Raw genomic sequence first — 15,952 nt, 5'->3', positions numbered from 1 at the left:
GGCCTGGTGCCCACTTTCTTCTCAGGGTCACAGGGGCTTGGGACTCTGGCTGGATTCTGAAGAGCTGAGGCCTCAGGACATGTCCCACAGGGGATGAAGCAACTTGCTAGGCTGGGGGGTGAGGGGACCTCATTTAATGGAGGGCCAAGGTGTAGGCACGTGTGCATGCCTGTGCAGAATGCACTCACTTTTCCCTGCATTTTGTTCTCTGACATTCCCTGACGCCCTCATCTCTCCTTCTCATTCCACTTGAGCACACAAGGCTGCAGGCTGCTTTTCAGGGGATATCGTCCGTGTGTCCACAGAGCTGTCCCTGATCACGCTGCACTGGTTCCTCACGGCCTTTGCCAGCGTGGTGCACGTCCGGCTCCTGCTGCGCATCTGGGACCTGTTTTTCTACGAGGGCTCCCTGGTGCTGTTCCAGACCACACTGGGCATGCTGCGCCTCAAGGTGCACAAGGCCACCTCTCGCTCGCCACCTGGTCCCTGGGCCGCGCCCCCTCTGGGCACAGATCCCTGCACAGTCCAGGCCGTCTCCCCAGAGGGGACTCCCTGTACTCGGCTCGATCCCCCAGGGAAGCTGGCAGTGCCCAAGGGTGCACGGATGGTGAAGGGGTTCTTCTCCCCCATCCTCCCCTTACCTGGTCCAGGAGGAGGAGCTGATCCAGTCTGAGAACTCGGCCTCCATCTTCAACACGCTGTCAGACATCCCATCGCAAATGGAGGATGCAGAGCTGCTGCTGGGTGAGGCTGTGCGGCTGGCCGGCTCTCTCACGGACATGGCTGTGGAGACCCAGCGCCGCAAGCACCTGGCCTACCTTGTTGCAGACCAGGCCCAGCTCCTGGGGCCCAGCGCCCCCGGCAGCCTCTCTCAGGTGGGTGCAATGGGGTGGACGTGCTCTTCCCTGGGCCCCAACCCCTGCTCAGGCAGACCACAGCTGCGGAGTGGCCGCCTTCCAAGGGCTGGGCCCTTCCCACAGCCTTGGCCCTGGCTCGGCTGGGGAGGAGGACAGACCCGCCTTTGGTCCGACTCCACTTTCTGACCCTCATCCTGCCTTGCGGGCTGGGTCGGAAGAGGTGGCCTGAACGCGGACTGGGGCCTGCAAGGCAGGGGCTCCAGCTCTTCAGCTCCTGGGCATCGGGCACCTGGGGCTGCCGCTGACCTCCTCCTGCCTGCAGGTTGTTCGGCGCAGGACCCAGAGGAGGAAGTCTGGCCTCAGCTCCCTGCTCTTTGGTGAGAACTCGGCTGCAGGTGCCGGTGGGCGGGTGGCCATGGCAGGGTCCGTCTGGTGCCTCACAGGCTCCACTGTCAACTTCCCAGCATCCTCTGCGGGGAAGCGGGCAGGGGTGGGCAGAGGAGGATGGGCTTCAGGCAGGGCGGTGGCTGCCAGCTCTGCCGGCCTCCCAGGGGAAGATGACCTGGAGGCACTCAAGGCCAAGAACATCAAGCAGACGGAACTGGTGGCCGACCTCCGGGAAGCCATCCTGCGCGTGGCACACCACTTCCAGTGCACCGACCCCAAGAACTGTGGCGTGGTGAGTCGCAGGTGGCCTGGGCCCCAGGCTGCCCCAGCCCAGCCCCTCAGGGTGCTGAGGCCCCTCCGCCTGCCGGGCCTCTGCTCCCTCTGGCAGGAGCTGACACCAGACTACAGCATGGAGAGCCACCAGCGGGACCACGAGAACTACGTGGCATGCTCACGCAGCCACCGGCGCCGGGCCAAGGCATTGCTAGACTTCGAGAGACATGACGATGACGAGCTGGGCTTCCGCAAGAACGACATCATCACGGTGCGTGGGCGAGCAGCGCCTGCTTCCCTGAGGCCCCTGCCCTGCTCCCTGCTGGGAACATCTGCTGCTGAAGGACGGGGGTCTCAGCCCGGCTCAGGGGCTGAGACAAAGACAGGCCCGTGAGGCGCTGGCCCAGGACACCCATGGCAGCAGCCTCGTGTCCGCCTCTGCCTCTGCAGGTTGTTTCTCAGAAGGACGAGCACTGCTGGGTGGGGGAGCTCAATGGCCTGAGAGGTGAGGCTACCCTGGTCTGCAAGGGGTTGGGCAGCTTGGCCAAGAGGGACAACGTGGGTGTCCCGAGGGTGGGGAGGGATCGGCCTTTGCTACGATGCTGGCCTTGCTGCCCGCTCCCCTCCTTGGCTGGTGGTCCAGGCCCCTCGCCCGCAGCCCTTTCCTACTGCCCAGCCCAGGAAAGGAGCCTGTCCTGCAAGGGCCCTCCGCCCCAAAGCTGCAGGCAGGGCTGGGGGGTCTCAGGCATGGCTGTGGCACCGGCCCTTCCTCACAGGGCCCTTCTCCCGCAGGCTGGTTTCCAGCCAAGTTTGTGGAAGTTCTGGATGAACGGAGCAAAGAGGTAAGAGGCGGAGACCTGCCCCGTGCCCTCCTCGCCAGGCCCATGTCCCGAGTGGGTCCTGGCTGGTGGCCTGCGAGGTCACGGGAGGGGCTGCTCAGACCGGTCCCTGCTGCTGTCAGTACTCCATCGCGGGGGACGACTCTGTGACTGAGGGCGTCACGGACCTCGTGCGAGGGACCCTCTGCCCAGCCCTCAAGGCGCTGTTGGAACACGGACTGAAGAAGCCATCCCTGCTGGGGGGCGCCTGCCACCCCTGGCTGTTCATTGAGGAGGTGGGTCGGAGCCGGGACCCTTGTCCTCCACCGTCTCTTCTGGCGCCCCCGGGACCAGGTGGGATGGTGACACCCGCCCATCCCCAACACCCCCTCTCCCCACAGGCTGCGGGCCGGGAGGTCGAGAGAGACTTCGACTCGGTGTATTCCCGCCTGGTCCTCTGTAAGACCTACAGGTAACCTGGCTGCCTGGGCAGAGTCTGCTTGCCCTGGGGAGGGAACGGGCAGAGCGTAGCCCAGTGGGCAGCTGGAGCTTTGGTTTCCCCCTGACCCCCCAAGGCTGGACGAAGACGGGAAAGTCCTGACCCCAGAGGAGCTGCTGTACCGGGTGAGTGGGGCAGCAGGGACTGCCTGGCCAGGCCCGGGAGGCCTCTGGGTGACAGCCCCTGCCCTCCCCAGGCTGTGCAGTCCGTGAATGTGACCCATGACGCGGCGCACGCCCAGATGGACGTCAAGCTCCGCTCCCTCATCTGCGTGGGGCTCAAGTGAGTGTTTGCACCCCGGGTAGGGGGCGAGGGGAGAAGGCACAGGGTGTTCTCCCGAGGTGCCCTCAGGCTGGGAGCAAGGAGCTTTTCCTCCAGGGCAAGACCAGGGGAAGGCACCCAGGGGCTGTTGTGTCTTAGCAAGAGGAGGCTGTGGTAACCGCAAGGAAGCAGTGGGGACCTGCCTGGGGCAGGTGCAGGGGGGCAGAGGTTCCCGATGAGAACAGCTGGAAACGTGGCAGGTGGGCTGTCAGGGCCGAGTGAGTGTCCTGGACGGTGAGAAGCGTGCTGGGGGAGGGGTGGCAGGGCCAGGCAGGCAGCCCAGGACGGGCCTAGGACAGAGCAGGGCAGGGCCCTGAGCCTCCAGGAGGTGGCGGCGGCCTTGGAAAGGAACATGTCTCAGAAGCCAAGAGGAGAGAGCTGAGACAGGACTGAGGTCCATGGGCAGCCAAGATCAGGGAGGGGTGTGGGGGCCATGGGAGTTGGGGGCCCTGAGCACGTGCCCCCAGTGTAGCAAACATGTTTGGAGGAGGGGCTGGCTTGGCTGAGAGCCCATGTACGGGTGAGGGGGCACGTGGGTGAGGAGACCCCGGCCACAGCCCTCAGAGGCCCAGAGGCCCAGGGGGGCCTGCCTGAGCTGGGCCTCACCTCTCTGTGGAGGATGGTCTGGGAGTTGCTGGGGAGCGGGTGTGAGGTGTCGGCTGTGGACAGGGATGGCAGAGGGGCCCAGAGCCGTCCCTGCGCCCCACTCCTCCCAGCCCTGTCCCCAGTGAGCAGGTCCTGCACCTGTGGCTGGAGGTGCTCTGCTCCAGCCTGCCAACCGTGGAGAAGTGGTACCAGCCCTGGTCCTTCCTGCGCAGCCCTGGCTGGGTCCAGATCAAGTGCGAGCTCCGGTGAGAGCCTTTGCACCCAGGGAGAACAGCCCACTCCCTGGGTCCACAGCCCCCTGCCCTGGGATGGGGGAGTGGAGGGAGGGCAGGCAAAGCCGACCTGCAGAGTGAGTGCAAGCCTCACCTCCACCTTCCTCACCTCCAGGGTTCTCTGCTGCTTTGCCTTCAGCCTCTCCCAGGACTGGGAACTTCCTGCCAAGAGAGAGGTGAGTGGTTTGGGTGGGTGTTTCTCCCTGTCGCCTGCCCCCCCCCCCCCCCCCACGAGGGAGCGGCAGTTGGCCAGGCTGGGTGTCTGTGCTGGCCGACCACTGGGACGGCTGCCGGAGGTGGCCTTGGCTCCCTCGCTGTGCGTGCCTCTGGCACCTTCCCCGGCCAAGGCCCATGATGGCGAGTGGCTGTCCTGTGTGCAGGAGCAGAAGCAGCCCCTGAAGGAGGGTGTTCAGGACATGCTGGTGAAGCACCACCTTTTCAGCTGGGACATAGACGGGTGACGCGCTCCCTCCAGCAGCTCTGCGGGACCAGGCCTCCCCCACCCCATCAGCTACCAAAGCAGGTCCCTCTCTCAAGCAGGAGAGAAACAGTGCCCCAGCTGGTCTCATGCTGCCCAGGCCCACCGCAAACCCTGGGGTCAAGGGAAGGAGACCCTGGGAGGCCACGGGGCAGGAGTTGAAGTTGGAGTGCCCAGCTAACCTGTTCCTCCTGCGTGCCTAGGGCCCCAACTATACTGTACCAACCAAAACCCTTATGCAGGGATGGAGAGCCATGTTGGTTTGGTCAAGTCAAGTCTTTCTTTGCTCAGGAAGGGGATAGGGATGGGATGGGCAGTTAATGTCAGATAAAGGCTCCTTGGCCTCTTCGGTTTGTAAATAAACGGTCTTTGAGAATGCTGCTCCTGTCTTCTGTCAGCCCCAGTGCAGAGCTGCTAGAATGGTCTGAAACCCGTGGGCCTCAAGTCCTCCATTTGTGCCTGCCCTGCCCCAGGGCTGCCACCTGGCTACTCTCTGTGACCCGGCATCACCCCTGGTGGTGACAGAGCAGTGGGGGGGAGCCCAAAAGAAAGGAGGAAGTGGGGTTGAGGCCACGCCCACACTGCCTACTTTCTCTCATGGAATGACCAAGGAGGACAGAAACCAGCTGGTGTTTTTGTTTTTATTTTAAAAAGTTGTTCACACAGCTTCCCCACCTCTGTCCCAGCCCTTGTTTTGGTGACTGTCCCTAACCCCATCCTTAAATCCCCTAGGAGTGATTGATTGTGACAAGCCAGAGCATGAGGCTGGCAGCCCCAGGGCAGGAGGTCAGAGCTGCTGCCTGTGTGTGTCTCAGCTCCCCGGCCGGGTGCTGGCCGCAGGGAGGCTGCAGGGTGGCAAGCTCGTGGTAGGAGCAGGGCCAGGAAGCACCTCTGCCCTTGTGGCACTGATAAGGAGCCAGGAAGCAGGACAGATAGGGTGTGGGTTGTGGCTGGAAGGCTCCACATCACACACACACACACGCGCGCACACACAGGGTCCTTCTGTGTGTGCACATGGGATGGGAGGGAGCTGGCAAACACTCCCGCCCCTCCAAAAAAAATACGTGTATAGATAATGTGTGTGTATATATGTAGATACATAACATAGAGGTATATACACCTGTACAGAAACTTTCTGCCACCAACCACTAAATGGCTACGCTACACCAAGACGCTGAAATGCCAGAGAGCCTGGGGCTGGCCGACACAGGGACGAGGAAGGAGGGATCCAGGCTGGTTCCTTCCCTCGGAGGGAAGGGGGATGTGAAGGAAGGAGAGGAACCCCACCCACCCACCTCAGCCTTGGGCCTCCTCTCCTTCCTTTGCCAAACTGCAGCCAGACAGCAGACCTCAGACCTCAGGGAAGGTCATCAGGCTGAAGTGCCCCAGCCAGGGCCTGACCAGCCCGGGGCAGGACCCAGAGCTGCCCCTAGAGGCTTCTCTCTGCCCCTGGTAAGCCTGAGCCCAGTGTGGGGACCCCTCTGCTCCAGCCTCCAGCGAAGAGGAAAAAGCAGGGATGGGGACTGTCAAGACTCAGCCCCGTGGAGAGGCTGAGTCAGGCAGGAGTCAGGCCAGCTACAGTTCCACAGCACCCCAATTTCCAGGCTGCCCTCCACATCCCCCCATCTCTGAACCCAGAGAGCTACAAGCAGGAATCCCAGTGGAGCTGCAAGTCGTGGCCATCGAGGAAGTCTGTAGAGAAGAGGCTGGTGGCCGTGGCGCTGAGTGGTGCCAGGCTCAGCACGGGGCCACCCGATGACAGCTCCAGCCAGTCCATGCTGTCCAGGTGGCCGTCCGCCAGGTCCAGCCCCACGCTGCTGCTGGGCTCCGGGGCAAAGTGCAATTCCGAGGTGTCCATGGGCGAGGGGGGGTGGTCCAGGATGGCAGAGCTGCTTAGCATCTGGCTGTGGAGGTCATCGATGAGGGACAGGGGCTCCGGCCCCTCATGCCCACCGGTCAGCAGGGGCAGCCCCGTGCTGCTCTCCAGGAAGTCCTCCAGGCGCCCGGGCAGGGAGGGAGAGCCCAGCGGGGGCGGGGCAGGCTGGGGGAGCTCAGTGCAGGGTGAGGGCTGTGCAGCCTGGGGGGACCTGCAGGCTGCTGTCAGGGGGGACTTCTCCTTCCCAGGCAGGGGCGAGGGCTCCTTGAAGTCTGCTGAAATTTCTGCCCATCAGGAAAGCAAACGGGTGTCAGAAACCAGGTCCGGACCAGCCTGGCTCCCTGCCCCTCCAGGCCCTGCCCACCCTCTCTCTTCCCGCCTCAGCTGGACGCACCCTTTCCATGGAGACCACGCTCACCCAGATGGCCGGCCCCTCTGCCCACCCGCCATCGACCATCGACAGCAACATCCCTGCCGCCTCTGGGGCAGGCAGCGCCTTCTTAGCTCCCTTCTCTGCGTCTGAGCAGCTCGAGGCTGCTCGCTCCCCCTTCTCGCACAACCCCTCCTCTCCCAGCGGCCTTGTGGCTCCCACTGCCCAGCAGCTTCAGCGCCACCCGCCCTGGTCAGAAGCGTCCCCTCAGCGACAGACCCAGCTTTCTGGGTGCTACAGGTCCTCGGGTAAGAATCACTGGCCTTGAGAACAGCAAGTTATTGAGCTTGTCTTCCTCCTTTTAATATAAAATTCACAATCATAACCATTTCCACAGTGATCTCTCCCTCACGTGCACTCAGCCAAGCCTCAGAAGAGCCCCGAGAGGGACGCACTGCTCCTGAGCCCCAACAGCCCCTCCTCACCTGGCACCACAGGTTTCCCCCGACCTGCTCTTCCTCCGTCCCCCTTCACACCAGGGAGACCGGGCGGGGAGACTAGGGGGTCCTTCCTGACTCCCTGACATTGACCAGTAGCCCCACTGAGGCATCCCAAGGCTCTCGAGCCCACAGTGTCTCTCCCCACTGCCACCCTGAGTTTACGCCGCCACTTGCCTGTCATGCCACCTTCTGCCCCTAACTCTTCCACCCAGCAGGCTATGGCCGTCAATAAAGCGCCTGGCGTTTCCCTCCGCCCTGTGCTGGCTGCCTGCAGCCTCCCAGGAAAGCGGGTCCAAGCACCACTCAGGCTGCCTTCCCAGGTCCAGGCGCAGTAAACTGCCACCTCAAGCCAGCACTGGGGCTTCTTTTGATTCCACAAATGTCCATCTGCCCCACACCTCTCCAGAATTTGTCACACATTGCTCCTTCGGCCCGGACGGTACATTCTGAATCCCTCTCTCGACTGGATGCTTCTCCTGCTGGAGAACTTTCATTCCTCCTAGAGATGTGTCCTCAGCACCAAAATCTGGTCTATGAGACCCCATGGTCCATTTCCTTTATCATAATAACTAATGCATAAAACCTACTGTATGTCAGGTGGGTCCTGGCCCGGCGAGTCAGGGAACAAGACCTTTCGGGTTTTTAGAATTGCAGGAGAGAGGCCATGAGGCCACCAAAGTGCACGTTACCCCGCAGCGGCACCCAAGTGCTCCCAAGGTTAGGCTGGGTTCCACAGAGGGTCTGGGTGCAGTAGGCACCAAGGGCCTTGGAGTCTATGTTAGAATTTTGTTTCTATCCTGAGAGCAGTGGAAACCCATTGGAAGGCTTTAAAGTAAGGGGGTGTTAAGGCAAGAGTGCTTTGAGGAAATCACTAGCTTTGATACGGAAAATGGTTGAGAAGAGTGAGAGAGGAAAGGGACAGACGATGCGTGAGGAAGTCTCCGCAGTGTGTGGCAGACAATGACTGCTTCATCCGGACAGCACCCGCGGCAGCCACAGGCCTCCAGGGGCCCCCGGGCCATGCACGCTCACTTCTGGCCCCCACTTCTGGGCTTCTAGTGACCACCTCACACTTCCTCCTCCCCCCGCAACACCAATTCTGCCTGCCCCCAAATAACTCTTCCTATAGGCCTAGGCAATCGGAAGGGAACTCCCTCTGCCTCTCCACATCTAGCTGGTCCAGGATGGCACCTACACATTCTGCCACCCCGAGCCTCCCACACTTCCACCTGAAGCTGCTGGGACCTGATTCTCCACATCCTCAGGGATCTGCCTCCTCTACACCAGCAGTTTTCCACTCTACTAGACTGTTCCCATCAGCATGCAAACATGCTGTTACCTCTCTCCTCGAGCAACAGCCCTCCTTCTTTGCTCCCCTTGGCAGGCAAAGCTCCCCAAAGGGCCCTCTGTACCTGCTGCCAACCCCACCTCTCCTCTCCTCCCCAGCCAGCTTCCATCAGGTGCTCCCACACTCACTGCAACGCCCTGGCCAAGGTGGCCTTGGAGCGGTCCTTGTCTTCAGCTCACGTGCCCGCCTACCAGCAGTCTGACTTCCTGCTGCCCCCTGCCTGCTCTGCTCAGTCTCAGCTGCTGGGTTCTCCCCACCCCCTTGCCCGCTGGTGATTTCACCCAGCTCACTCAGTCGTCTCCGACGACTCTGACTCGTGCCCAGCTAATCCATAAAGGAATCAAACAGGTGCTCTCTTTAAAATGCTCACTTGGCACCAAGTCTACCATTACCTCCCTGGCCCAGGCCCCTCGCCTCCTTCCTGGATCACCACATTCGCCCCCCAGCAGGCCTGCCTGCACCTGCTCGGGCCCAGCTACGGTCTTGTCTCCGCACAACAGCTGGAACCATCTCCCTTGGTCCGACCAGGGCACTCCTCTGCTTGAGCTGGGCAATGGCTCCCACGTTACCCAGAATCACAGCTGACTTCACAGTGGAGCCCATGAGGCCCTAGTAGTTTGGGCCGGAACCTTTCTTTTTCTCCTCCCGCTCTCCCTCACTTGCTCAATTCCTCCTGCACCCCAGACACATGCCTCTCCAGGGGCTCTGCACAGGGCTCTGTCATGTCTACTGGGTGAGGCTGACCCAAACTACTCCTCACCCCCACACTCCCAAGACACTTACCCTTTCTCTGCCTCATTGTTCAGAACACTTAACACTAATGCTGTGTGACTGACTTACGGTTATCGTTTCTTTCCCCACCCATACTAGACTGTGAACTCCACAGAGGCAAGGGGCTCTATTTTGTTCTCCAGTATACCCCAAGAACCTAGAACAGTGCCCGCCACATAGCAGGGACCCAAATGTCTTCTGAAGGAACACGTCCTCCCCCTTCATGGCTCCTCTTGCCCTGCTTGGAGGTGGGGATGTGCTTATCCACGGTGCATCCAAAGTGCGTAGTGCAAGGCCTGTCACTCATTACACATCCAAAAATAAATGAAACAAAAGAGAAAAAAACCAACAACCTAGGGCTAGAGATAACCTGTGAAGACAGGAGGCTGGGGAGGCAGCTGGGGAAATCTGGGGTTTACCTCCACTCTGAATAAGAATATCAAACAGGTCATCCATCTGCTGGCTTGAGGAACCGTTTTCCTGTGGGACAAAAGGAGACAAGATGAAAATCTGGGACAAAAGGCCCCAGCCTGAACTAGAGCCCAGACGCCTCTGCCGCTGAGCTGGCAGCCGGACCGCAGGCCCCAACTGGCCTGTGTGCTCAGGCTGCCGCTGCCCAGACTGTTACGGCCCATTTCCCAGGGCCTTTCTCACTCTAAAAGATTAGCTTCTGCCCACCCCCTGCACCCCCTGCTGGGCTCTGGAGAGAGCATGGGGAGTGGCAGCCCAGCACCCAGGGGCAGTCTCCTCCCTGGCCAGGCCAGTCCCTCATCACCTGCTGTTTGGTTTGCTGGTTCACAGCTTCCTCATAGCCAGGTGGCTCCTTCTTCAGCTGAGAAGTGGGGGTCCCAAAGAGGGGCTGCGGTGGGTGTTCCAAGTCCATCTGGGCTGGTGGGCCAGGCCCTGGAGAGCCAGGGTGGGACAAGGGCTAGACAGGACAGTGAGAGAGACAGTGGTGAGGGGACAGGGCAAGAAGCAGGGGCAGGCAGGCGCCAACCCCACTAATCAGTCCAGGGGAGCAAGGCAGGAGGGGCCTACTCTTGGCCAGGCCAGCTTTGTTCATGGCACTGGCTTTTGGGAGCTTTCATGGAAGCCATTGGGAAGAAGGGATACATGATTGGGAGGCTCTGATCTCTGACCCTGCAGAAGCCAGGGTACACGTGAGGTGACTGGGATTTGATACAAGCAACACAAAGGGAAAAGTAAGGGACTGGGCTGAGTAACCCCAGCCCCAGCTGAGACTCTTCTCTCTGCCTGGAGCTCTCAGGGTCCCATCTCCCATCCCAAGGTGCCTGGTTCCGGTCACTGATCCCCTCTGCCAGCAGAGGCTCACCTTTGAACTGGACTGAGTAGAAGGTCTGGGCTGTGAGGGTGGCAGCATCAAGGAGCCAGCTGTTGATGCCACCTTGGTGGGGGACAGCTGGCCTCTCTGAGGGAAGGAGAAGAATGGAGCTCGCACCAGGCTCAGCCCAGCAGCCCTGAGCTGGGTCCAGGCCAGACGGCCGACCCGTGGCCTCTCCCCAGGATGGACTCCTCTCACCCTGACTAAACCCCAGCTCTGGGTCCAGCAGGGCCAGGCTGCCCAGGAGCCTGGGCTGTGAGCACTGGGCCGCGTGGCAGGGGCTTCCCAGACCTTCACCCAAGCCCTCCCCACCACCGGGGAGCAGAGGGAGGGACAGTCAACCCGGGTGCTGCCCAGGAGCAACAAGGTTCTGCCAGCAGTGGCCAGAGGGGCAGGCAGGTTCCTGGAGGCTCCACCCCATGGCTGTGGGGTTCGGGGAAGGTCCCTTAACTTTCCTAAGGCTGTGGGTCCTCATCGGTGGAATGCACAATCCCCCCATAAGGCAAGACTGAGTGAAGCAAACCCAAATGCCTAGCACACAGGGGCCCTGGCCAACAAGAGCTGTCATCAGCGGATGCGTCTTCCTCCCTTCCTCCCACACCCCCGCCCTGCTCCGTCCACGCCCCGTGTACCTGCTGGGGGCTCCTACTGGGTGGGCCGGGGCTGTCTGCATTCTGATTGGTCACGGTGAGGACAAGGTGGGTCCCTGAGGAGTCAGTGATGAGGGTGGAAGGGGTGACCCCCTTGATGGGGCTGGGGCCCTGTGGGCCCAGAAGCAGCGGTGGGGCAGGGGCAGGGGCAGGGGCAGGGATGGGCTCGGGCTCGGGCAGCACAGCTTCCTGCTTCACCACCACGGCCTGGGGCACCAGGGCCAGGGCAAGAGCGTCTGTGTGGTTGGCAGTAGGGGCTACCGGTCTGGGGCTGAAGGGGTGAGCAGAGCCCAGGGGCTGCTGGCTCAGCTGGCAGCTGGAGAAGCTGTTCTCCTGCTTCACTGAGGTGCCAAGAGGGACGGGGGCTGGCCCCGGGCCAGAGGCCGGCTGCTGGGCCCGCTTCTCCTGCTCCAGCTGCAGCTTGAGCCACTCCACCAGCTGCTGCTTCTGCCGGAGCATGCGGGTCAGCTCCTCGATCTGCTTGTCCTTTTCCTGCAGCATCTGGTCCTTGTCGCGCCCTTCCAGCTCTGCCCGTGCCCAGGGCTCAGGCAACAGGACCCACCCCGGGCACCCTCCTCCTTTACAAGGATCTGCAGTGGCGAGGCCTGCAGGGTGAGCTGGGTCAGTGGTGATGTCACCATCTCACCAAAGGTGTCCCCAGGTGTTGAGTTCTCGTCACCCGTGCTGAGCAGTGAGCGCTCTGAGGGGGTGGGAGATACAGGGGGCGTAGAGCCTGTGCTGCCAAATTTCACCACTCCATGGCTTGTCACCGTAGCTACCACCACCTCAGCTGGGGCCAGGCCTGCTGCTACCAGGGCTGGTCCCGTGCTTAGCCGGGCTGCCGGGAAGGCTACCACCACCTCACCAGCCTTGGGCAGGATGGAAGTGGCAGCAGGGGCCTTGGGGGCTCCTGGAGCAGGGCTTATTTGATCCTGGTAGGCACGCAGACGCTCAATCAGGTCTGTCTTGGTGCCTGAGACAGGCAGAGATCGCAACTTCAGCTCCTGCTTCAGCTCTGCTACCTGCAAGGGGGTCGAGAGTCAGGGCAGCAGGGAGACCTGGGAGCAGCTGGACAAAGGGGACTGAGAACAGCCAGGAGGACAGTCTGGGGAGGAGGGGAGGATTCTGCCTGTGAGGCTGCATCCACGCCACGTCCCACTGAGCACTGTAAATGCACCAACGCAACTGACCCCACTCCGACTGGGGGAGAAGGCGCAGCCTCCTCCCCTGCAGGCTCAGCATGCCCAGGTGCCTGGTTAAAATGCCAGCTCCCGGCAACCAGCCAGCCCATCGCCCTCTCTCCTGCAGCAGCGGGGTCTGGACCACAGCTGTCTGTCCCACCCCAAGCACACACCTGCTTGAGGACCTGGAGCTGGAGGAAGAGCTGCTGCTCTTTTATAGATGAGAAAACTGAGCTCATGAAAGTAAAATAGCACCTTTTGGTGAGTGACAGAAGTTGGGATGTGAGTCTGGGGCTGAGGGACTCTGAAGCCCAGGCCCAGCTCCCCACCAGGGTCCATGTCTCTGCTGGGACCCGCTTCTCGACTCAGGCAGGGGCCAGGCTGGTCCAAGAGAAAACTCTCTATGGAGAATTTGGCTGGTTCCATCTTCTGATGGGTGAGCCAAGTGGCTGCCCCAATCCTTGCCCCACTCTCGGCCACAGCAGTTCATGGGGTGAACTGTGAAGTTTAAATCCTGGCTCGACCACTGGTTACATCTGTGACCTCAGGCAAGATACTCTACGTCTCAAGGCCTTGAAGAAGGGGGTGCGCACTGCCTCACAGGCCCCCAGGCCCTTGCAGACACTGGCTGATGTCAGTGGTGGTGACACCCGCAATGCCACAGCTCTTGCAGCTGACCTCACCGCGTGGGCCCATAGCAGCTTCCCCAGGGCCTCTGTGTGACAGAGGCAGGCGTTTGGAGCCCTGCTCTACCATCATGGGCCTTGGGTCCTGGGGCTGGTGGCTTTCCCTGCCTAAAAATAAGGCCCCCAGAGAACCCCTGTGGGAGAAGCTCAAGCCTTCCAGTGGGAAGGGGGGTGGTCACTTACCTTCATGTCATCCAGGTTGGCGGGCAGGGCCCCCGGCTTGCCAGTCAGCAAGGCACTGTTCTGGCGTGCCAGCCCACTGGGCCCAGGGGTGCCTGAGCTGGAGCTGCCATTGGGGGTGGAGAGGCTACGCATCGGGGGAGTCCCACTGCTTCCCAGAGCCTCGCCTGCTGGCCTGAGAGGAAGAAAGGGCAGGGGAGGACACTTCAAACATCACCCTGCAGAAGCCAACAGCCTAGGGATGCAGCGCTGGGTAGAGATGGGGGGTGGGGGACCTGGGGACCATTCTTGTAGAAGGTCGGGGGTTCACCCACACCAGGACTGGCATCTGCTTGCCTCGGGGCAGCTATGCAGGGTGGGAGAGGGCAATGCCAGGGTGGGCTCCTACTTTGGTGGAGCGGGCAGGATGGTCTGGTAGTTATAGTGCTGCTGCTGCTGCTGGTTGAGGATCTGGAGCTGGAGGAAGAGCTGCTGCTGCTGCAGGATCTTGGCATAGGAGGAGTCCATAGGGGGCGCCCCCTTGTCCTGCTTTTGGTCCGGGGGGATGTACTGATGATACTTGAGTTTCTTCACCTTTGGCTTTAGTTCCTTGGCCTTCTTGCTGCGCTGTGACTTCTCACTGGCAGACTTGGGTTGGCTTTGCTGAGGGCCAGGAGACAGAGGCGTCGTCAAGGGCAGGGCTTGGGCTCCCAGGCCCAGGGGGCAGGGGAGCGGCAGCCCTCCCACCGTGCCTAAGGGGCTCTGAGAAGGCACCATTGCCCACCTTGCCCACTTCCACTCTTGCCTACTGGACTGTTCCCCTTCAGAAGCAGAGGCCTCTTCAGTGCCCAGAAGTGTGCCCAGGGAGGGATGGTGGTGACAGTCCCCCTTATCTTAAAAGATCTTCCAGCTTGGAGGGAAATATCAACCAAATGCACAGACGTTGTCTCAACTCCAAACACAATGCAAACACAACAGTAGAAACACTGTTGGTTTAAGGAGCACACACCATGCCAGGCCAGGCACTTTACTGACAGGGTCACACAAGCCTCTCCTGAATCTGCCCCAGGCAGGAGCCACCATGTCCATGTGAAAAGGAGGAACAGGCTCAGAGAAGTCGTTTGCCCAAGGTTACACAGAGATCTGAAACTCACCAGGTAAAGGAGCTGGGATTCAAACCCAGGACTCCAAAAGCTCAGGTTCACGCACCAAATGTGCCTCCAAAGCCCCCCAGCTGGCACAACTGGGAAGCCTTCCCACTGGGCCTTGAAGGACAAAGAGGACTCAGACAGTCCAGGAGGGCCCAGCAGACCATGCCTGGGAGGCCATCCTCAGATGAGAGGAGGGTGGAGGTGAGCAAGAGGGCAAGAGTAGCCAAGGAGTGCTAGGGAAGGACTGTGGAGGGCCTAGAAGTTTCTGAGCAGAGAATGGTAGACAGAAGGAGACTTGATGCAGGGGTGGTGGTGGGGACCGCAGGGAATCCCCAGGCAGAGGTAACCAACTAGATGAATTGACAACACAAGCATGAGGAGTTTGGGGTTAATGGTTTCAAACTTTGGTAACTGTGAAGAGGCCCATTCATGGAAGTCAGGAAGAGGCACTGGTCTTGCCAGGGAGTGTGAGAACAGGGAGGAGAAAGGGCAGCTCTGCTGAGACTATGGGGACAGAGAGCACAGACTGAGGGAGCAGCTGGAGCTCTAAGGGAGAGAGGAAACAGACAGCTAAGGCACGACATGGCGGGGGGGCACCCCTTTCCCCATTTAGAAGGGCGAAAGAAAGGCAGCTAGGGAAAGAGCAGCTACAAGTAGAGAGGGAACACATGAGAGCTGAGAAAAGAGACACCTGAGGGGAGGAGGACCAAGGAATCAGACCCTGGGTGTCGAATTAGGGAGATCTGGAGTTGCTTCCATTCTCACACAGACACACACACACACAGACACACACACACACACACACACACACACACCCCAAAGAGGCAGAGGCATAAACAGGTACAGAGGAAGTGAAGACCACACATATATGAGCTATTCTAATTGTGTGGTGCCCACAGGAAGGAAGCAGTAGTGTGATGAGGACCAAGTATGAGGGAAGAATTTGGGGGGACAACGTTTGGCATCTCCCTGTGGACAGTAAGAGACTGCAATGCAAGCCAGGTGCCAACTAATGAGGCAATATCCAGGAGGAAGCAGAGGGTGTGCAGAATGCAGGAGAGCCTGGGAAAGGAGGCAGCCACCTGCTGCTCCTTGGGGACAGGACGGGGAGGGGATGAGGGGCGATGCAACCAAAAAGTCCTGACCCAGAGCAGGGGAGGCTGACAGCCTCAGAGAGACGATGCAAGGTCACTGCAAGGTCACGGGCAGACAAGAGATCATGGGGGGTGGGGAGGGGCTGCTGACAAGGGGGCAAGGCACAGTGGTCACCACAGGAGAGTATCAGGAAGTCCCACAAGATGAACAGGCAGGGAGGTCTGTGGGAAGACGGTGGAGCTCCAGGAATCAGTCCTTCCACCAAAACAACTGTTGAACTGGCAGGAACTGTCTGAATCAACCATTTTGAAA

At 60.7% G+C, this 15,952-nt stretch overlaps 2 protein-coding genes across 11 annotated transcripts in view; one reads left to right on the top strand and one right to left on the bottom strand.

The window, feature by feature from the left end:
• Positions 1-4,874, top strand: part of SGSM3 (small G protein signaling modulator 3) — a 57,800-nt gene extending 52,926 nt beyond the window's left edge. For 7 of the 10 annotated variants that reach the window (XM_037846678.1, XM_037846686.1, XM_037846679.1 and 4 more), the window contains 13 exons: positions 306-451; positions 651-875; positions 1,180-1,536; positions 1,633-1,788; positions 1,968-2,022; positions 2,310-2,359; positions 2,479-2,631; positions 2,737-2,807; positions 2,911-2,959; positions 3,031-3,116; positions 3,872-4,006; positions 4,149-4,209; positions 4,414-4,874. In XM_037846678.1, the coding sequence (XP_037702606.1) occupies positions 306-451; positions 651-875; positions 1,180-1,536; positions 1,633-1,788; positions 1,968-2,022; positions 2,310-2,359; positions 2,479-2,631; positions 2,737-2,807; positions 2,911-2,959; positions 3,031-3,116; positions 3,872-4,006; positions 4,149-4,209; positions 4,414-4,494 (1,625 nt within the window). In that variant the 3' untranslated portion in view covers positions 4,495-4,874. The remainder of the gene's footprint in view (positions 1-305; positions 452-650; positions 876-1,179; positions 1,537-1,632; positions 1,789-1,967; positions 2,023-2,309; positions 2,360-2,478; positions 2,632-2,736; positions 2,808-2,910; positions 2,960-3,030; positions 3,117-3,871; positions 4,007-4,148; positions 4,210-4,413) is intronic. The other 3 variants (XM_037846688.1, XM_037846687.1, XM_037846685.1) reach the window with 3 other exon arrangements.
• A 264-nt stretch (positions 4,875-5,138) lies between these two features.
• The window catches only part of MRTFA (myocardin related transcription factor A), a 166,888-nt gene continuing 156,074 nt past the window's right edge, over positions 5,139-15,952 (bottom strand). The window contains 8 exon segments of the mRNA XM_037846677.1: positions 5,139-6,671; positions 9,796-9,856; positions 10,152-10,304; positions 10,710-10,805; positions 11,351-11,904; positions 11,907-12,390; positions 13,419-13,590; positions 13,804-14,057. Of these exon segments, the coding sequence (XP_037702605.1) occupies positions 6,154-6,671; positions 9,796-9,856; positions 10,152-10,304; positions 10,710-10,805; positions 11,351-11,904; positions 11,907-12,390; positions 13,419-13,590; positions 13,804-14,057 (2,292 nt within the window). The 3' untranslated portion in view covers positions 5,139-6,153.

Source organism: Choloepus didactylus, chromosome 8, assembly GCF_015220235.1.
Source record: "Choloepus didactylus isolate mChoDid1 chromosome 8, mChoDid1.pri, whole genome shotgun sequence".
NCBI lineage: Eukaryota > Metazoa > Chordata > Mammalia > Pilosa > Megalonychidae > Choloepus > Choloepus didactylus.
The sequence above is the reverse complement of the archived record's forward strand: the minus strand, read 5'-3'. Positions and strand labels throughout refer to the sequence as shown.